The sequence below is a fragment of the Coregonus lavaretus genome, assembly GCF_964263955.1.
Source record: "Coregonus lavaretus genome assembly, chromosome: 29".
NCBI classification, from domain to species: Eukaryota; Metazoa; Chordata; class Actinopteri; order Salmoniformes; family Salmonidae; genus Coregonus; species Coregonus lavaretus.
In genome coordinates this window covers 25,239,256-25,262,151 of record NC_140016.1, presented here as the reverse complement: position 1 = coordinate 25,262,151, position 22,896 = coordinate 25,239,256, and the positions used below count along the sequence as shown (strand labels likewise).

General features: G+C 41.2%; 1 protein-coding gene across 1 annotated transcript in view; it reads right to left on the bottom strand.

The window, feature by feature from the left end:
• Window positions 1-18,011: 18,011 nt before the first annotated feature.
• Window positions 18,012-22,896, bottom strand: part of LOC311104616 (transcription factor COE1-like) — a gene marked incomplete at both ends in the record, with an annotated part of 43,120 nt that continues 38,235 nt past the window's right edge. The window contains 3 exons of the mRNA XM_084146480.1: window positions 18,012-18,163; window positions 19,929-20,111; window positions 22,397-22,571. Coding sequence (XP_084002606.1) covers window positions 18,012-18,163; window positions 19,929-20,111; window positions 22,397-22,571 — 510 coding nt within the window. The remainder of the gene's footprint in view (window positions 18,164-19,928; window positions 20,112-22,396; window positions 22,572-22,896) is intronic.

The window sequence follows — 22,896 nt, the reverse complement described above, 5'->3', positions numbered from 1 at the left end:
GTAATGTTTATGTAACTGCTAATTAAAACCAATTATGAGCCATATTATCATAGTGTCACACTTGAGGGAGAGACCATTAAACGCCAAGTCTCTGAAGTCCCAACTCTCCCACACAAGGGCCAGGTCATGGCTGTCAGTTGTTACCCCATGGATTTATAAATGTTTTAATACCAAAACAGAATAAAGAACTGTGGAGTAAAAAGTAATACTACTTTTCTTGTCATTTTGGTAGATGTTAGTCATGATCCACAAGTAACATTTTCACCCCATACTGTGAGAAATATACTCTGCACAGTTGCGTGTCAAACAAATGAAGGAAACAACACAAACTTAAAAGTAGTCCAAACTCCAGCCTCCAGGCATAATCTTCCTTCACTGAGCCATTCTCACAATAGAGTCAGGAGTTGCATATTTATCCAAGAAATGAGTGATCATCAGTGGAGGCTGCTGAGGGGAGGACGGCTCATAATAATGGCTGTAATGGAGCGAAGGGAATGGCATCAAACACATAGAAACCATGTGTTTCATACCATTCCACTTATTCCACTCCAGCCATTACCACGAGCCCGTCCTCCCCACATTAGGTGCCACCAACACCCTGTGGTGATCATAATATCATCCTTATTTGTCTGAACAGAAACGCCAAAACCATCTTGCAGATTACTCCTTGATGAGTAAAACGCAATTAAAATGTCAACTAGGTTTTATTAGATTCTGCCCACCCTGCATGGTTTAGCAGCCCTCTGAATCCGAGACGCACAGTGGATGGATGCCATGCCATAGAGAGAGGTGATACCAACGTTGGATAATTGTTTCCAAAGATGACACTTATCGTCTCATTAACTGCCTCAAGTGCTGCCTGTCTTATACCCAAATGTTTTCAGTTTCTCAGCTGGATAAAAATCCATACATACAGTGCATTTGGAAAGTATTCAGACCCCTTGACTTTTTCCACATTTTGTTACATTACAGCCTTATTCTAAAATGTATTAAATAGTTTTTTCCCCCTCATCAATCTACACAAAATACCCCATAATGACAAAGCAAAAACTGATTTTCAAAAAATAAGAAAAAACATCAAATTTACATAAACATTCAGAATCAGTACTTTGTTGAAGCACCTTTGGCAGCTATTACAACCTCAAGTCTTCTTGGGTATGACGCTACATGCTTGGCACACCTGTATTTGGGGAGTTTCTCCCATTATTCTCTGCAGATCCTCTCAAGCTCTGTCAGGTTGGATGGGGAGCGTCGCTGCACAGCTATTTTCAGTTCTCTCCAGAGATGTTTGATAGGGTTCAAGTCCGGGCTCTGGCTGGGCCACTCAAGGACATTCAGAGACTTGTTCCCGAAGCCACTCCTGCATTGTCTTGGCTGTGTGCTTAGGGTTGTTGTCCTGTTGGGAGGTGAATCTTCGCCCCAGTCTGAGGTCCTGAACACTCTGGAGCAGGTTTTCATCAAGGATCTCTCTGTACTTTGCTCCGTTAATCTCTCCCTCGATCCTGACTAGTCTCCCAGTCCCTGCTGCTGAAAAACATCCCTGCAGCATGATGCTGCCACCCCCATGCTTCACCGTAGGGATGGTCCCAGGTTTCCTCCAGATGTGACGCTTGGCATTCAGGCCAAAGTGTTCAATCTTGGTTTCATCAGACCAGAGAATCTTGTTTCTCATGATCTGAGAATCTTTAGGTGCCTTTTGGCAAACTCCAAGCGGGCTGTCATGTGCCTTTTACTGAGGAATGGCTTCCATCTGGCCACTCTACCATAAAGTCCTGACTGGTGGAGTGGTGCAGAGATGGTTGTCCTTCTAGAAGGTTCTCCCATCTCCACAGAGGAACTCTTGAGCACTGTCAGAGTGACTATCGGGTTTTTGGTCACCTCCCTGACCAAGGCCCTTCTCCCCCGATTGCTCAGTTTGGCGGGGGGCCAGCTCTAGGAAAAGTCTAGGTGGTTCCTAACTTCTTCCATTTAAGAATGATGGAGGCCACTGTGTTGTTGGGCACCTTCAATGCTGCAGAATTTTTTTGCTACCCTTCCCCAGATCTGTGCCTCGATACAATCCTGTCTCAGAGCTCAATGGACAATTCCTTCGACCTCATGGCTTGGTTTTTGCTCTGACATGCACTGTCAACTGTGGGACCTTATATAGACAGGTGTGTGCCTTTAAAAATCATGTCCAATCAATTGAATTCTCCACAGGTGGACTCCAATCAAGTTGTAGAAACATCTCAAGGATGATCAATGGAAACAGGATGCAGCTGAGCTCAATTGCGAGTCTCATAGCAAATGGTCTGAATACTTATGTAAATAGGGTATTTCTGTTTTTTTATTTTTTATAAATTAGCAAAAATGTCTAAAAAGCTGTTTTTGCTTTGTTATTATGGGGTATTGTGTGTAGATTGCTGAGGGAAAAAATTATTTGTATCCATTTTAGAATAAGGCTGTAACGTAACATAATGTGAAAAAAAATCAAGGGGTCTGAATATTTTCCAAATGAACTTTAGGTTAGAATTCAATCAAACCTGCCATTTCAATGTTTACTCTCTGTCTTTGTTTACAAACAACTGTCGGCACATACAGACACTCTCTTTTGTGAAATCGGTCAGACAGGCAAGGAGATAGGCTGGCCTTCAGACATGCATCTCCTACTGTAAGACAAACACACAGTCAACTCTGTTACCCCTTCATGGTTGTGTCTGTCCGTATCCAAATATTTAGGCCAAAAAGGTAACATATGTAATTAAGGGACGTTTTTGAGAATATTTCCCCACTAAGTATGTTTTTGAAATAGCTTTCCCATTTTCGGCTAAAATTTTAAGCTTCAAATTACATTAATTATTCATTACGGAACATTGCAGAGCATTGACCTTTAAAGAGGAATTTGTTTTGTTATATTTGATAGGATGACAGTGATGCTGTAGAAAAAAAAAGAGTAGGGAAAATAGATCTTTTTAATGGAGTTTAACAATAGGTCTCTGGTGTGCTCATTAGGATGACCCGTTTGACTTATTTTACAGCCATTGGTAATTAGTATCTCCAGGAGTTATTGCCATAATCAGGCAAGTTTTCCTTTTGACTTTTTGTTAGCTGTTAACTTTGGTGTTGCTTGCTCTGGGATGGCGGTCAAATCCGTAAAAAGACAGCAGTAGTAAAACTAATAAAACCGTAGGGTTCCTTCTGGAGAAGTGTAATACTTTCAGAGCTATGATCATTCATTTTACTTCAAAGCAGCCATTACAAATACAATTATATCTATATATATTTATACCTTGATGGAATTGTGGGAGCCTGTTGTAAGTATTTGAGTGGAAAAGGGGGTATTTGGGCTTGATTTCATTAGTTCTTTAGAAGGCATGTGTATACAATAAATAGCAAACACTAATAGCAAGGAATCACAAACTCTCATTGGCAACTAAAAACAAATATGTGTAATTATTTTGAAGGGAAACACTTTGGGGTAGTCTTCACATGCCTGTTACTTTGAAATATATGAATGCGAACCAAGTGGTACATTGAGAAAACCAACACTACATCATTGTCAAAGGCTACTGTGTTATCTCACCACTTCATATCTGATGACATCATCAAGGGCATAATCAGTTACAGTATATATATATATATATATATATATATATATATATATATATATATAAATATATATAGAGGGTCTTGCAAAATGTAGGGGGTTTATCATTTCAGCCAGCAAAATTAGGAATGGACTGAAAATACGAGAAAAGACAACTTCTCAAAGTGCTCATCAAGAGGCAATGAGAAATGTCCAGACTCCGTTCCAGCGTTGTTTTTTATTTCCTGCGCCTTTACTGCCCATCTAATGGCTTATTTATTACATTCATTCTTTATAAGGCTGTTCCTGTGTGGCCTAATTATGGTTAGCGCTACTTTGGAATTCCACGATAATTATGAGCTTTGTTGTTTTAATAAGAGTCTTGGCAAGGCTGGAACTCTCGTACATCTTCACAGTTCCCAGAGGGGATTTTTTTAAGGGCAGCACCAATGGTGGACAGATGGAATGCAGGCATACCATTGGTAACTATTTTGACCGTAGAGGTGTCTACTAGAACTTTATCGAGTCTCTTATTGCAAAACCACCAAACCATAGGATTATCCTGCCATGCTTAATTAATTATGATAGATTTTACTATTCATAATGCCGTACTAAACATGTCTGGTAATTGTTAGCGATCACCTGTTACCTTTATCTAGTTAGTGATAGACAGTGAGCCAGCCAACATCACAAAAGTATACATATTTTACAAGGACTCAAATGCGATATTATCTAATCAACTACTTTTGACAAGGCCAAATTCTGTGGAAAGGTCATCTTGCAGTGGATAATGAACAGTTCTGTCTGTCTACTGATCAGTTGCCCCCAAAATCCATTTGTGCCCTCTATACTGTTGCTTTTGATTCTATACATAATTGTCCATTCTCTTGAGAATCTCTGATGGACGCCATATTAATGGTCCCTAGCCAATCACACCTACACACCAGTTTTGTCGCATAAACAAACAGTTTTACCCAAAAGGCCTAACATTTATTTTAAATAGAGGGCCAGGAACAAATATCAACACGTTGTTTTATGTTTTATGATACATATTCATGTTTGGATAATAAATTGTGTTCTCTGCCATATGTTGTGATGAGTTTTGTTCTCGGTGACACTGTTCGGTCAATATGAGGCAAAACAGTTTTTGGTTCCAGTTCCAAATAGTTCTTCCCAGCACCATCAAGCCAAGTACCTGATCTGCTAGATATATCTATCCCACAAGCCAATAAAGATGAGTTTAAAAGTACTTTTTCTCTTTTATTGTCAATGCCCACTTGGACTCACATTGCACCAGTATGCCATACACATTAAAAGGGAGAACGGTTGTCTGTATGTCCTTTATGTGAAAGGTTTTAGTAACCCTTTCAAATTTGAGAGGCGAGAAAAGAGCGATGTCTTATGCAGCTGTGCTGCTGATTACTCATCATCTGCACATCATCACCTTTTATTAGTGGGCTACTCCTGACATGCACAAACCCTGAATTACAGGGATGGCTGAAACGTTTATGACCGCGTGTTGTCTTTATCTGCAATGCACTGTTACATGCGAACGCTCCCTTCAATGCATTGTCTTTCCAATAAATGTCTCACAGTCCACTGTTAATCTGCCAAGATACAACAAATCCTCATCCGTGATCAGTGAGGTATTGCTGTCCAGAAATTCCTGACTTGGACTTTGTTTCTTGCTTTTGGCAGGTGCCAGTGTTTTTTAGTCTGTTGAGATCATTAAAGGTGCTATCTCCTTCACTGCTACCTCCCCCATTCTCATTAGGTATGCAGAATCCATTTGTTTATCAAACAGCTAAGGGAGCAGAGGACAGCACACCCAAGCTGGGGTTTGATTTATTAACACTGATTTCGGCCTGTGAGACCATCATGATGATGATCATGGTGCTTCAGGAATTTCAATGGAAAGAAGAACCCCTTCGCTAGAACATTTGCCGTGCATGACTTAGCGCGAGTCGTAATTTAATGGATGCAGTCTAAATATATCAGCGAAGAGGGCAAATATTACAGAGACATTGCCAAACCGATGGGAATAATGGCTGTCCATCTGGAAAATGTAAGTTCACATTATGGATATCAAAAGTGATGATATAAAGTCACAGATAAAATATGAAAAAGTTATGTCTGCAGATGTTTGTTTGATAATAATCTTGGAGGGCCTTGGGTGCCCAGCTGTTAGTGGTGATTTTTATCTTCTGTTACAATTCAACCTCTCAGAAATGTTTTATGATGAATCTACATATTTCCATTCTCCAGGGGGATACACATTATTGGGAAGCACTCGATCTCTGCCTCCATTTCCTGTCGGCTTTAATAGCTTCCAGGTGAGAGGTGTTGCTCGGCTCTCTTCTGGGAATGCTTATTAAAACTGTTTTCCTATTGATACAGTTGGTTTGATACTTACCAGATTTGACAAAGTAAAGATCTCATGTTTGGCATAATATTACAAGGGAAACATAACTGAATTATTTGGCCTCAATAGCTGGAAATGTAACATTGTTAAAGTGCAGGCCCTGAAAATAAAAACGGGGTCCCACGCTGTATTTGGTTTTCATTCTTTTCTTGAAAATGTAACAATATCACCCAGGGATTAAGTCATGGGGCAGGTCGCAGCCAAGCTAAACATCCTGCCTCCCTCAGACAGATGAAGACAGATGAAAAAGGGAAACAGGTGTAAACTCTTCTGCTTTTGTTTTCTTTTTCTGGGAGGTGTTCTCTGCTTTGCTTGTCTTCGAGAAAACATCTCACTGAGGTCCTAGGGAGGAGGGGGAAAAAGTCACAGCAAAACCAAACAAAGGACGTCTCTCTCTCTCTCTCTCTCTCTCTCTCTCTCTCCTCTCTCTCTCTCTCTCTCTCTCTCTCTCTCTCTCTCTCTCTCTCTCTCTCTCTCTCTCTCTCTCTCTCTCTCTCTCTCTCTCTCTCTCTCTCTCTCTCTCTCTCTCTCTCTTTCTCTCTCTCTCTCTGCTGCACATACATGGTTCCTGGGAACTGTTGAGAGAGTGACTGTGGATCTCCAGGGGGGACTGTTAGAAACGGAGCACTCCCCCTGCTCTGCTCCATATTTATGAGGTTGGGTTTCCTACCCGGGGGTTTCACTAAGATCCTCTGTAGAATCAGCCTAGAGCCATGCTGAGGGATCACTGAGTGACACAGTGACACTAACCATGAAGAACCCTGCCCTGCCCTAAACTCACACACACACAGCTGACTGCATTTATAACCTTTTGAGATGACTTGATAATACGAAACACTTCCATTTTAAAGTGTGATTTCATAATACTGTCATAACATGATCATAAACATTACATAACACCTACCATTATGTATAATGACAAATTAATGGCAAACAGTTGTTTCTGAATTCTACATCATAACAGTGGCAATGCTTCTCATTAACTGAAATGTCATGTTATGGCAGGGGTTATGTCATTATTTTGACAGTGTTGCAGCTATTACAGGGCTGTGATTTGTTTCTTGTAGTAAGCAGTGTTTTGGGAGAGAAATGCACTTGGGATTTGAGGGGTAGCCTACTGATTTGAGGGGTACTACTTTAACAGCAATGTTGGATGAGTTTTGCTGAAAGGAATGGAGAAATGGGAGCAAGATGTGTAATTTGAATATTTTTAAGGGGATGACAAGGAAATGATGGAAAAAGGTTTGGACACAGTATGTGCACTTAAGAGACAGAAGACAATAATGATGAATGAACATATCTATAACACCAACATTAAAGGTCTATGTATTCATTATATGTCATTTCTATTTTCCCATTCATAAACCATTTATAAAAATATCTCACTTATAAATAATTATACGGGCGTAACATAGAATGTTAAAGGAAACATTAACATTTTATTAACATTTTCCAGATGTAACGTTAGCTAGCTAGCACAGAAAACAATTGCTGAGGACATCGCCGACGAATCCTATTATTGAAATTTTTCAGTTTGACTTTTAGTGAATAGATTAAACAAAGATTCATATTGAAAGCATTCAAAATAAATTCCCCATTTCAGGCTCATAGCGAGCAATAACTATTTTAGTGAGTAAATCATAATAACACAGGGTGGTAAAGCTAGTTACGAAAGAGTTATGAGATGACTCTCAACTACACAATTTGATCCGTAAAATGTACCCTGAGGATTCAACCCTGTGGGGATTTTCATGCACCATTGACCTCAGTGAGAAGAAGAAGCAGAAGGTAAGTCATGGGAGTGTGACCATCCTATCCCAGCCGGTGGAGGAAATGGTGCTGGTACAGGCTATATATCAGCATACTTTTCTAAATGTGGTTTGGCCTTTTGGCATATTCACTAACATGATCAAGTAACACTTGTCATGCTTGTTAAGAGCTGTGTGTGTGTGTGTGTGTGTGTGTGTGTGTGAGGTGTGTGTATGTGTTTGTGTGTGTGGTAGTAGGAGAGAGGCATCAGTGAATTTAAAACCCCTTGTCGATCTAATCAGCATAATGATAAAAAAAACGGCATCAAAATCCATCTATTTAAGCTAGAGACTTCTCACGTACAGTGGGGAAAAAAGTATTTAGTCAGCCACCAATTGTGCAAGTTCTCCCACTTAAAAGGATGAGAGAGGCCTGTAATTTTCATCATAGGTACACGTCAACTATGACAGACAAATTGAGATTTTTTTTTCCAGAAAATCACATTGTAGGATTTTTAATGAATTTATTCGCAAATTATGGCGGAAAATAAGTATTTGGTCACCTACAAACAAGCAAGATTTCTGGCTCTCAAAGACCTGTAACTTCTTCTTTAAGAGGCTCCTCTGTCCTCCACTCGTTACCTGTATTAATGGCACCTGTTTGAACTTGTTATCAGTATAAAAGACACCTGTCCACAACCTCAAACAGTCACACTCCAAACTCCACTATGGCCAAGACCAAAGAGCTGTCAAAGGACACCAGAAACAAAGTTATAGACCTGCACCAGGCTGGGAAGACTGAATCTGCAATAGGTAAGCAGCCTGGTTTGAAGAAATCAACTGTGGGAGCAATTATTAGGAAATGGAAGACATACAAGACCACTGATAATCTCCCTCGATCTGGGGCTCCACGCAAGATCTCACCCCGTGGGGTCAAAATGATCACAAGAACGGTGAGCAAAAATCCCAGAACCACACGGGGGGACCTAGTGAATGACCTGCAGAGAGCTGGGACCAAAGTAACAAAGCCTACCATCAGTAACACACTACGCCGCCAGGGACTCAAATCCTGCAGTGCCAAACGTGTCCCCCTGCTTAAGCCAGTACATGTCCAGGCCCATCTGAAGTTTGATAGAGTGCATTTGGATGATCCAGAAGGGGATTGGGAGAATGTCATATGGTCAGATGAAAACAAAATATAACTTTTTGGTAAAAACTCAACTCGTCATGTTTGGAGGACAAAGAATGCTGAGTTGCATCCGAAGAACACCATACCTACTGTGAAGCATGGGGGTGGAAACATCATGCTTTGGGGCTGTCTTTCTGCAAAGGGACCAGGACGACTGATCCGTGTAAAGGAAAGAATGAATGGGGCCATGTATCGTGAGATTTTGAGTGAAAACCTCCTTCCATCAGCAAGAGCATTGAAGATGAAACGTGGCTGGGTCTTTCAGCATGACAATGATCCCAAACACACCGCCCGGGCAACGAAGAAGTGGCTTCGTAAGAAGCATTTCAAGGTCCTGGAGTGGCCTAGCCAGTCTCCAGATCTCAACCCCATAGAAAATCTTTGGAGGGAGTTGAAAGTCCGTGTTGCCCAGCGACAGCCCCAAAACATCACTGCTCTAGAGGAGATCTGCATGGAGGAATGGGCCAAAATACCAGCAACAGTGTGTGAAAACCTTGTGAAGACTTACAGAAAACGTTTGACCTGTGTCATTGCCAACAAAGGGTAAATAACAAAGTATTGAGAAACTTTTGATATTGACCAAATACTTATTTTCCACCATAATATGCAAATAAATTCATAAAAAATCCTACAATGTGATTTTCTTGATATTTTTTTCTCATTTTGTCTGTCATAGTTGACGTGTACCTATGATGAAAATTACAGGCCTCTCTCATCTTTTTAAGTGGGAGAACTTGCACAATTGGTGGCTGACTAAATACTTTTTTTCTCCACTGTAAATGTCGGTGGCATCCGAATGGTTCTAGAAAGCTGAGAAGCTCACGAATACAAACATGTTCTCTGTTTTATTCTACGACACCCACAAGCTTCGTGGGACTCGTCTCAACTTGGACCCCTACTCCGAACAGGTGTTCTCACAACAGTCCGAACGGCTTGAGCTACAAACTAATATGACCCCACCATCAAAAGCTGAGACTCTCACAAACATTTTGTTTTGCCCCACCAGCTTCAAGAGACATGTCTAAAGGAAACCCGTTACAGACTGGTAAAAAATGAATGAAAATGAATAGGCTTTTTTTGGAACCATGGTTACACAACTTTTTGTAGTTTTTTGGTTGTTGTTCCTGATGCTTAACTAGATCTCTCAGATGCATTTCAGACACCTCAAACAATACGTCCTTTTGATTCATTTTTGGACTGTTTTGCCATGTACAGTGGGGAAAAACAGTATTTAGTCAGCCACCAATTGTGCAAGTTCTCCCACTTAAAAAGATGAGAGAGGCCTGTAATTTGCATCATAGGTACACGTCAACTATGACAGACAAATTGAGAACTTTTTTTTCCAGAAAATCACATTGTAGGATTTTTTATGAATTTATTTGCAAATTATGGTGGAAAATAAGTATTTGGTCACCTACAAACAAGCAAGATTTCTGGCTCTCACAGACCTGTAACTTCTTCTTTAAGAGGCTCCTCTGTCCTCCACTCGTTACCTGTATTAATGGCACCTGTTTGAACTTGTTATCAGTATAAAAGACACCTGTCCACAACCTCAAACAGTCACACTCCAAACTCCACTATGGCCAAGACCAAAGAGCTGTCAAAGGACACCAGAAACAAAATGGTAGACCTGCACCAGGCTGGGAAGACTGAATCTGCAATAGGTAAGCAGCTTGGTTTGAAGAAATCAACTATGGGAGCAATTATTAGGAAATGGAAGACATACAAGACCACTGATAATCTCCCTCGATCTGGGGCTCCACGCAAGATCTCACCCCGTGGGGTCAAAATGATCACAAGAACGGTGAGCAAAAATCCCAGAACCACACGGGGGGACCTAGTGAATGACCTGCAGAGAGCTGGGACCAAAGTAACAAAGCCTACCATCAGTAACACACTACGCCGCCAGGGACTCAAATCCTGCAGTGCCAGACGTGTCCCCCTGCTTAAGCTAGTACATGTCCAGCCCCGTCTGAAGTTTGCTAGAGTGCATTTGGATGATCCAGAAGAGGATTGGGAGAATGTCATATGGTCAGATGAAACCAAAATAGAACTTTTTGGTAAAAACTCAACTCGTCGTGTTTGGAGGACAAAGAATGCTGAGTTGCATCCAAAGAACACCATACCTACTGTGAAGCATGGGGATGGAAACATCATGCTTTGGGACCAGGACGACTGATCCGTGTAAAGGAAAGAATGAATGGGGCCATGTATCATGAGATTTTGAGTGAAAACCTCCTTCCATCAGCAAGGGCATTGAAGATGAAACGTGGCTGGGTCTTTCAGCATGACAATGATCCCAAACACACCGCCCGGGCAACGAAGGAGTGGCTTCGTAAGAAGCATTTCAAGGTCCTGGAGTGGCCTAGCCAGTCTCCAGATCTCAACCCCATAGAAAATCTTTGGAGGGAGTTGAAAGTCCGTGTTGCCCAGCGACAGCCCCAAAACATCACTGCTCTAGAGGAGATCTGCATGGAGGAATGGGCCAAAATACCAGCAACAGTGTGTGAAAACCTTGTGAAGACTTACATAAAACGTTTGACCTGTGTCATTGCCAACAAAGGGTATATAACAAACTATTGAGAAACTTTTGTTATTGACCAAATACTTATTTTCCACCATAATTTGCAAATAAATTCATTAAAAATCCTACAATGTGATTTTCTGGATTTTCTTTCCTCATTTTGTCTGTCATAGTTGACGTGTACCTATGTTGAAAATTACAGGCCTCTCTCATCTTTTTAAGTGGGAGAACTTGCACAACTGGTGGCTGACTAAATACTTTTTTCCCCCACTGTATGTGTTATTCAATGTGTTTATATGGGCTAACAGTAGGCCAAATTCAATGTTTCATCAAATAACTTTTCTATATTTATTTATTTGACCTACAGCCAGGGGTCCTAAAATTCTAAATCAAATAACTAAATGATCCATGGTATGACATCTTAGTAGACCCCCCATTCACTAAAAAGTATTACATTGTTTATGAGGTTAGTAATAATATTGATATACTACTATAGATGTTACTATCATTGTAATACACTGTAGGCTCTATTTAATGCACATCACAGAAGTTCAGCTTTACAGCGTGATGAATGAAATTTAAAGGCAATGTTCCTGCTTTAGCGGAGACTGCATTCATGGTAAACGCTTCATATGGCGGCTCAATCGGAAATTAGCTTTACATTTATGCTTCACCTTTACAGATTGAATAGAGCCCTAAATAAATGAATACTACAATGTGTCCATTACTACCATAAACCATAACCCCATCTTCTGATAGGACAGAAGCAGGTTCCAATCCCAGACTATAGAACCCCTGGGGCCTTGGGCTGTATGCATTTCCTAATCAGACATGTCATAGGCTATAAGGATAATGACACACCTGTGAATACCATTTTCTTTGTCACATTGTTACAGTACCAAGAGCTTGAGGGACTCACTAACTATTAAACACCCAGACTCCAACTCTCTAACCTTACTCCAAAAGATGAGGAAATCAGTGAACCTCACACTGAAATATGTGCTCTTTTTTTGACAGTGCAGAGGTTGTGCAACACATGGTTTTGATGGGCCAACATCATATTTCCAAAGCTCCTTCAGCATCGGTCCTTCCCAGGAAACATGGCTGGCTAGGTTGAACTTTTGTACGGGTGATTTACATACCTTCTCAACTGTGCAGAGTTGGCGGAGGGCTCCGATGTCATCTCGGGCTGAGGCCCAAAGCACTTCCTGCGCTAGATGACTTACAGTCCCCCGTCAGTCCTGAGTGCCGTTTTACTGTTATGAACCCCCCTCCACCTATCACCCCCCCTCGCTACCTCCCCAGCCCAAAGCCAGGCATGCGGTGTCACCATGACATCAACACACAGGAAATGGTCTAATACTTCAACATTTCAGAGTGCAGATGTATGGTGCTGTGGAGTGTCATAATGTCATCTAATTCACTCAGCCCAAACCCCTAAACAAAACACACCTGTACATAATCTATACCACTTCTTATTTTTTACTATGATTGAAATGATTGAGTTCTGTACTATGAAAACTATGACTAATTTGATAGCCTAGGTCGATTGTTCCCTCTTGTTAACACCCATCCAGTCCTTTCAGATCAGCAAGGTTGAAGTGATCAGATGATAGGAAAAGAAGCTTCCAGAAAGTATTGAGGTGCACCATGGCCATCATATGAATAGGGGTCACGCTTCGGCCTCTTAGTGGAAGCTTCCTCTTCCCCTCCTTCCCCCCTTCTAGCAGATGCATTACTTAGTCCCTATGTGTTGCTAGCCAAATCACCCAGAAACACTACAACATCCTCCTCTTTCAGAGTGTGACCGCACAACATTCAAGTATCAACAGCCTAGCCCCGAATGAGAACCGTTTTTACATTACATCTTTACAGAGGAAACCCTGGTCATGTATTATGGAGTGCTCTCGTTGAAATATGTCAAACCCGTTAATGGCTTCTCTACGTGACGAACCACTTGTTATGGGATGGTGGCCATGTTTTATATAGCCTGGGCTGCTCAGCTTCCTCCCTCACTTGGCAGAGTTAAGATGTATTTTGGCTCTGGTAGCGGAGCCTTACAGGGGAAGGACTCTGGCTGTGGGAGATGGTTTTCTGGTTTTCTATGGACGTGCTCTAGAAGGCTTTTGGCGAAGGCCCTTACTAATGAGCACCGTATAACAACAACAAAGAGTCATCAAAACTCATCAAGATACTGCTGACTACCAAAGTAGGGTTAATTACTCACAACCTGTGGCTGAGAAAGCTAATGGTGTCTAATCGGCATTGCCTTTTGTAGTCTCGGATGCTAAGTCTCTTAGATAGCTTATGTTGTGTTCCTCCTACATGCTTGAAAGATGGGAAGCAGACTTCCTATTGAGGGGCTGCAGACTTGATAAAGACCTCTGCGGGTCTACTCTAATAGCATCAAAAAGAGTTATCGGGCAGAGTTAAGGGCAGCTATCTCAGGAAGCGGCCACACCCTATGACCTCTGAGTAAACCTGTGCACACACTACCAAATGGGTACGCAGACACACAAACACATTAACTCTTGCAAACACGCACACTAGCATGCACAAATTAATTGTGTTATGTGTTCTCTGTGTAGTGCCTTGAAGTGATGAAGTCACTTTGTACAGTTTTGAAAACCTGTCTCTTTGACTCAGAACACGTAAAAGTCAACCTCTAGGCTTGCAACCATCGAGATTATATTTTTGCCTGATGTTATGCTATCATTCACAGAGGGAGGAATTGTTGCTCTTACTCAGACTTTGAATGATTGATTCAGATACGCACCGGTCAATATGTCATCCCAGTTTGAGGGTTTGAGAGCCAAGATTTTCATCATAAAATGTGGTCTTTGGAGGCTGTTGCACAAATATCTCCCCTAGACTGAGGAGTGTTGGCTAGAACTAGCGTCCAAAAGGTTGAAGCTTTTGAAGGATGAGCTTGTCTGGAAAGTTTCTTATTAAGCTAGGAGTACTTGGTTTGATTCCTGTTGCCCCCTGCTATGTGAGGGAATAGATTATGGTAGATTTGTCGATAAGCCACTCTTAAGCAGAATGAACTCCAATGCAGAACCTAGAACATCAACAATACAAGACAGTTTTCAAGCCAAATGTATTCTTTATTAGTCTGTTTCTGTACAAAAAGCACTGGATCACAGAAAAAACATGCATCTATTTACAGCATGGTCAAAAGACAGAAAAGGAAAAGCAGGGGAGATCCCCCCCCATTTGTATTTTAAAGACATTAATTAAACATTGTGCTTTGATACAGTATACTTTGATGATATATTTCATATTTGACAAAGATGCAGTACCTCTCCCCTTTTCATATTGAATTAAACATTGAGAAAGTACACTTTGCAATTTATAAAACCTCTGCAGAAAACCAGGGCAGCAAAAAGCAAGCTTTCTACAACTATGACAAAAAAAAATACATTTTTGCAAGCTATTTGAAAACTCAGTATATGGATGGAATGGATACAAGGAATGGGAGTGAAGGGGAGGATTGTGAGAAGTCAGCCAAGATTTAACTCGAAGAGAAAACTTGTGTTTTCATTGAAAATGGGTTTAGAAGTCCATAATATTGAATTCAGATGACATTATATGAGCTGGCGTAATTGAAAAATGTATTTCTCAAAGTGGGTCAACAGATTTTCCCTTCAGTTTTTTTTTTTTCACAAGCTCACATTATGACTACAAGTTGATGCCAACCGATGATAGCCAATGTATGTCAATCACTGCACAGAATTAACATAAAATCAAAGGTTTAATCAGGCGCATCATTGATTTGTGACCTGTTGTCCACTATCATTATGTTACACAGGCTATGTGGAAATTTGGAGAAGGATGTACCGTCCAACATATCCTAGTTTAAACTACATCCACTGCAGCTCAAATGATTATTCAAAACCATCAAATGAATGACAACTTTAACTAATTCTTAGACATCTATGTATTTCTACTATGTTTTGTAACTTTCCCCAGGTCGTTGCTATAAATGAGAATGTATTCTCAGTCAACTAACCTGGTAAAATAAGGAATAAATAAATCTGCAACAGCATAACTCACATTTTTTATTCTAAGACCACACTTCAATTAGAGTATCAAAATAATGAAAATGCATTGTATTGGAGCATGTTCTATTGTAAGGCATCAATTATGTCTTGTGTTCTTTTACGTTTCAAAACCATTCCACTGAAATGTGGAGCGATAGCTTGCATTACAGGAAATACAAATTGCATAAGTACATGATACAGATTGTATGCAATGACAATAACACCACCAACAACACTAACATCAATGGAAGGTTCCTTGAGATCGGTGAACCCTACACTTGAGTGGTCCCTCTACAGCAGTTATTGGAGGGTTTACTTGAGTTTCAACTTCACAGCTGATTCGTACAGGCATGTGTATTACATTCATTCTCACCAAAACAAGGAATAGGCTTGGGTCCACAGTTAAGATGGGAAAGGAGTTGAATTCTAACCAATGAACAAAAATGAATACACCTCAAATTTAAAGTAAGGAGTATGGAGGATTACGATGGAAGAGTTTTTGAAATAGAGAAAATCACACGAAAACAACCTTGCCATTTTAGCCACAATGACAAAAATGTGAATCCAAGAATGGCTACAAAACAAAACAGAAAAACATCTTGGCGCATACTTGTACTAGCCTTTGTCTTTTGTATATTTTTTTCATTTGTAGTATTTTTTTTTTTTCATTTGTAGTATTTTATTTCTTGCTTGCTAAGATGCATTGCTCTTGTAAGTGCCCCAACTAAAATAGTGCATTAAGAAATAACCATGATAATACACATTTCACAATAATACACAAAGGACAAGGAGAACTGGGGAAAACACAAATGCTGTATACAAAAAAGTTAAATATAGTATCGGAAAAGCATTTTTATACAAAAAGTGGTGGAGCGTATATCCTGCTTTAAAAGACAGGGTGACCATGTCATGTTTGACTTTTTTTGTTTTTACAAAAGGGTTGTTCCTCTCCTTTTATCACTCTTTTTACAATATCTAAAAGGTATTAAGACATCAAATGTGTTTACATATATATTTAAGACTATCATTCAGGCCTAAATCACAAAAGGAATCCGAAAACATACTTTATAAATACATACAAAATAAGCACAATCAGAAGAATAACAAGAAATCTGGTACCTAAATGTGGTTAAAACTGCTGCAAGCATTTCTGGTTAAAATCTACCAATCAACACACCCGGAAATATATCTATTGTACTGTGTTTCAAAAATGGTAGACATCCAAAACCCTTTAACCTCAAACCTCGGGCTGTTAGTACAACATTTGGCTATTTGCTCCTCGGCAGAATGTGTGCCAACCCTTTCGTTAGATTAGAAAATGACTGCATTTTCCTTCAGATATGATAAACGCACATTATTAAAAGCTATGGTACACAAAGAAAATGCTAAAAGACTATGACATTAGATATCAGTTGCCTTTTGAAGAGGGTTTTTTATAGACATTGTGGGGAATTCTCATTGAAACTCCCACCGATTTTGAGTCTGACAATTGACAGAGTGTTGGATATTCCTGGATTCTGCACTTTTTCCACAGTTGACAGTTTTGAACTGTAGGCCTTTAGACTCTACCTGCTCACAGTGGTTATATGACTGACAATGAACTAGGTTCATTAGAAGATCCAGTCAAAATAGTTTTTCAGACATGCAAATTAACCTTATAGGACGCAGGACAATACTCACATGACAAGGAGTAACTACCTGCCTTTCAAAACCACAATTTATTATTCACATTGCTATATTTTCAGATTAGCTAACCCTTCATACATATCTATGTGGGAATGCTACCTGTTGGACAAGGAATGGCTTACAAGTCCCAAAATGCAAAACACAGAAAGTGACGAAGTCAACTACTGAACCAACACAAAGATAATCTAGCGACATTTTACGGGTTTCTGGTTACTTGGATTTTCATTGTTGTGCTGTTCTGTTTCCAGGAGTGAAGGGGCTTGATGGTCCTGTTTTGGAGGTTGATGAGATCTAAGCTGATGTTGTAGAGATTCTGTGAGCTAGTGGAGATGTGGTCAGTCTGGCAGAAGGCCCTCTTCACATAGGTGGGACTATTAGACCTGCCATGGCTGAAAGACAGACACGCTGGTTACCTAATAATGTGGGGAGAAGTTTTGTATCCATAACACAATTTGCATCGATAAAACTGTAATAGAATGTTGTAAGGATACATATCCCATAGAAAATCATTACACACCCTCTTAAATGAAAAGCCGTGTGTTGAGGTAATTATGATATGCATATGGATTTGCTGCAAAACCTAAGAATGACAAAATTATATTTTTCAAATATAACAACTTTTCCAGTCATGTTACATTGACTTATAATCAGTCACTCTATTTCAACAAAGATTCTCAGCCAAATTATTTGATTGTGATGAATGTTTTGAAAAGTCACTCTACGAAGAGCCAGCAGTTATGGATCAACTTTGTCCTTCAATCCACTACTACCTCAGGTCACATCATTATGTCATGTGAATTCTAGCATTACAGGGTCTCCATGACAATGCCCTTTCTAACAATAACCCAGGCAGAAGTGGGCGGGACTGAGAGGCAGGAGAGGGGTGGGATGCTCACCCTGTAGGCTGCTGCCATTGGTGGTGGTGCAGGTGGGGGGCGGGGAGGTCTGTGGCCGCACGACAGGGGCGAAGGCGCTCTTCTGTTTGACTGCAGAGATCATATGGACAGGAGAGAATGAATAAGGGCCTATGGGTCCACCGGAGAACAGAGGGATGGAGGAGGAGGAGGAGTAGGAGGAGGAGGGGGAGGTGGTAGATCCTAACGGAGAAGACAGACAGACAGACAGACAGACAGACAGAGGTTGGTGAGTGAGTGGACTGAGATGAGCTGTACAGTAAGGGCATGCATGGGGGCTGAGGAATGGATGCCTGCCTGAAGAAGGGTCAAGGTCTGGAGTAACTTGCTCGGAGTAAAAGGTGCACAATATTTGCAAAGTTGATCCATAACTTGAAGGCCCATTTTAGACTTGACACAACAATACCTTGTTTACATTTGACATTTTAGTCATTTAGCAGACGCTCTTATCCAGAGCGACTTACAGTTAGTGAGTGCATACATTTTTCATACTTGTTCTTGAGGATAGCAGCAACCTCCATCCATGTAAAAAAAAAAAAAATGTGTGTGTATGTGTGTACAGTCTGTGTAGAATGTTCATGTATGAAATGCTGAGTGTGATAATAAAGCAATTTTATTTAAAGCACAGTGTATTTGATACCCCCTTCTCCCCCATACTGGCTTGGTTAGTTTCTGTAGTTATTGCATATTACCACAAGAAATATGATTCCAGTAAAGTATGAACCCCTGAAGCAGCTTATAGTCCCATATCTCACAAATACAAAAATTCAAAATGGAACTCTAAAATGGATGGCAAAATGCAAACTGTATGTATCCCTACATGTGAATAGTTATTTTGTTGTATCTTCCTTGGACTATTGACTTATACTTGCTCTGTAACATCACAGTTGAGATGTTGTGTTACTAATCCAAAATAATGGGTTTGACCCAAAGCATGAATGATACTATGAGGGTGTTAGAATGTTAGTAGCGGTAAGTAATGAAGGAGATGGAACAAGGTATAGGCAAAGCAGATTAAGACTTTTACAATGCATTGTATAGACAGACAAACCCAACCTTTCCCTTTAGTAGACAACACATAACCTTCCACATCAAATGCAAGACCAAAACCCACTTTCAGTTTAGTATCCAATTTAGTATCCAGAATCGAAATAAAGGTTAAATAAATAAAATAAATAAATAAAATCTACAACTACTGAGACACTGGCATTGTTTTGTCTGCCACGCTCTAAACACATCTCTGGGAGACTTTGATATCTGATGCTGTAGCAAAAACAATCAGCTATTCAAAAAGTCCCAGTGGGTGACAGTTAGAGTTCTAAAACACCTGTAACCTCAGAGTGGAATCATGACTCTAAGCATGTTAATTAGAAGGAAGGATCAGGGACAGAGACACTGAAGGGTTCTAGCACTGAGGGAGAGAGGAGGAATCCCTGTGATGTCATCTGTGAGATGTGTGTGAGGAATTCCGATGCAGATCTTACAGCAGGTGTCCTCAACACCAGTCCTCCAGAACGGCAGTGGATGCTGGTATGTTCTGTTTCTTTGCCTCTACTGAATCGATCAATACTAAATTGGTGTGAGTCCACACACTTGGTGCCCCAGGTCTAAACCAATCACTGTGTAAACAGGAAGTATGAGAATAACTAGCAGACACTGCATCCCTCCTGGACTGAATCAGAATACTACTGTCCTAATGAAACCGTGTGTTGCTATCCCACCACATATAACTACCCAAATGATCCCCCCACGGAATGTGACGTGCCTTGAGACCTGATGCATTGAGATGCAATCAGATATATTAATGATCATTCAGACCTAATAAGGCTGTACTTACTTGCGTAGGGGGAGTTGGCAGCGGAGCCGTTGAGGAAGCTGGGTGAGCCTGGCACCCCCAGGTTGGTCATGCCTGCTCCGTAGCCATTCATGGTGGACGTGATGGTGTTATAGTTGGACTGCTGGGGCGTGGAGCTGGGCACGTAGCCACGGGGCGATACGCTGTTGGAGTTACGGGAGTAACCTGGACGAAAGGAGGAAATGCTATGGTTAATCTAATGGCATCAGCACAGTGCAGTTTGAACAACATCACATTTGTATTCCATTGACAAACTCTAAAAGCATGGACCATATTCTTACTATTCTAATATTGAGTATTCAGGATTTGCATTGCTCTCTTCCAGAACTAAAACCACCCGAAGCAGCATTTCCCCTGTCCCCTACTTGTTTGAGCACAATTCCATTTACACTTCAAATCAGAACAAGGGTTAATAAATATTATGTCAAAAGTGATCATTCGATTTGGTAAGAGTAGGGCCTTTTAAAATGGAACCATAGTGTGAAGTTTCCATGTTTCCCCAATGAATTGAAGAGTTGAATCGGACACGGTTTGGCTTTTGAGAGGGATTGTCCCTGCTGCCGCTCCCTCCACTGTTGTTCCTGACATGTGTTTCCCATTGCCTGCACTCTCCCTGATCCCAGGGTAGCGCTCCATCAATTGCTCTACTGCTGGGAATTGTGTTGGCTCAAACCAGGAAGTGGGAAGAGAGATAGAGAGAAAAGAGAAGAAGAGAGAGGGGGAGAGAGGGGAGGGAAGGGAGAGAGAGAGACAAGGAAAAAAAGTAGAGAGAGAAAGTGAGAGCACACTGTACCTTTTTCTCTGGTCTCTAAGCCCCCAGATGGCTAGGAGCCCATAGTGCCTCAGGTAGCATTCAATACATCCTAGATGAGGGCCAATCAACTAAGAGCTGGGGGGTGGTAGAGGGGGGGAGAGGGTTAAGGCAACTCCACTCCACTGTTGGAGGGAGAGATGAAGGACTAGCCTAGGGGGAGCAGTCAGTAACCCTATCCAGCTATCGCTGACTGACGCAATGACGAGGTCAGCCTCTGGAGGTCAATAAGGCCAAGACGCGCCACAAGGGCCGGGGTAGTATCCCTATTCGCTCCAGAGGAAACTGTAAACGTAAAGTAAAACAAGTGGAGTGGATGCAAGTTTGAAGACAAATGCCAGAGGAGAAATGATATAATCCATTTAGCACACAACGTGATGTAAAGCAGATCCATAACCCTCGTCTGGAATTGCTTCAGTAAATTACATTCCTCATTCCTTTCATAAAGCTTGGCATATGAGCCGCCCTCTATATTAATGTTTTAATCATAGTACGTAATTTCTAGGAGCAGAAAGAGGCGTTTCAGTAGGGGGAAAAGTCTGATTCTGGGTTTTACTGTTCCAATGATTATGGACATACAGTATGAAATGATGTATCTTCATGATGGCTGCAGTCCTGTTCCCATGACTTCATAGATTACTGTAGGTGTTCTCTTGTAGGTCGATGTGAAAAGCAGACAAGGGGAGGGAGGAAGGAACTATGCTGAGGTGTCAGGGGAGAGAAAACAGCTCTAGATATCTCTCGCATTTCCTCTTTCTGCCTGTATCCTCAGCTCCGACGTGAGCCAATCTGTTCATCACACGTTCAGACCTATTTCCTGTGCATCAGTCACAAAGCTGCTTTGTCAAAGGAAACAGCCCTCTCTAGGATAGTGGTGTTTGTGTGTGTGTGTGTGTGTGTGTGTGTGCATACGTGCCTTCGTGTGTGGAGGGCTTTGCATTATACTATATGCATAATAACATGCTTATGCATTTTTGGAATTGTATAAATAGTGAATTCACACTTGCAACAGTGCTGTCAAGCTTACACTAAAAAAAGAGACACACACACACTCTGCTCCCTGAAACCTTGACCGAGCTGCTGTGTTCAGTGTCTAAACTCTGGTTGTTTTATTCATGCCACATCGTCTGCATTTTTTAACTCATTAGCACCTCCCCTTCTCATACACCCCTTCTCTACCACACACACACACACACAGTGTTCTATAACTAACCTTGTGGGGACACACAATTCAGTCCCATTCAGAATCCTATTTTCACTATTCCCTAAACCTAAACCTAAACCTAACCCTAACCCTAATTCTAACCCTAACACTAATTCTAACCCTTACCCTAAACCCCCTAGAAATAGCATTTGACCTTGTGGGGACTAACAAAATGTCCCCAGTTGGTCCCCACAAGTATAGTTAAACACGTCCATGCTCACACACACAGAGGCATGCAAAAGCATACACACGCACACGTTTCACTGATGATAGCCATGAAGCTTACATTAAAGAGAAACATTGGACTAGCATACATCTACAACATATACCGTATCTACAGGGGACACCAATACACAGAGAAGGTGTGAGAAGATCAGAGGGTGAAGGGTGAGGGTCGTGCGGTGAAGGGTCATGGTGGGGGGTTGTGACACTCACCCTGGTCCCCCTGCGAGGCCTCGGAGATGTTGACGGCCAGCTGGCTGCTGAAGGAGTTGACTCCCATCATGCCGGAGTGAGCGGCCGAGCCGCTAAGCGAAGGCAGCTGGTTGTGGCTGCGGGGGACGCTGTACAGGGCCTCGGTCAGGTCAGCTGCCCGCTTCAGAATGATCTCCTGAGGGGAGGGAGGGACAGGGAGAGGGGGAAGGTGGAGAGAATACCATAGGTGATTGTGAGTTTAGAGACTTTATATGTAGTGTTGCATATTTATTTGACCAGAAATTAACCTGATCATATCTTTTATTTGGGCCATGTTACCCTTTATTTCTCCCTAGTCAGCACATTTAGCCTATTTCTGCCATCTAGACACTACAGATGTAGTTATCCTGGCCTCCCAGGTCCCTGTGACCTGGCTGTTCTTTAAATATAAAACGTGATGTTAATTTAATCTGTGATTAATCAAAGAAAATAAAAAAGGGACATTCTAAAACACAATGTTC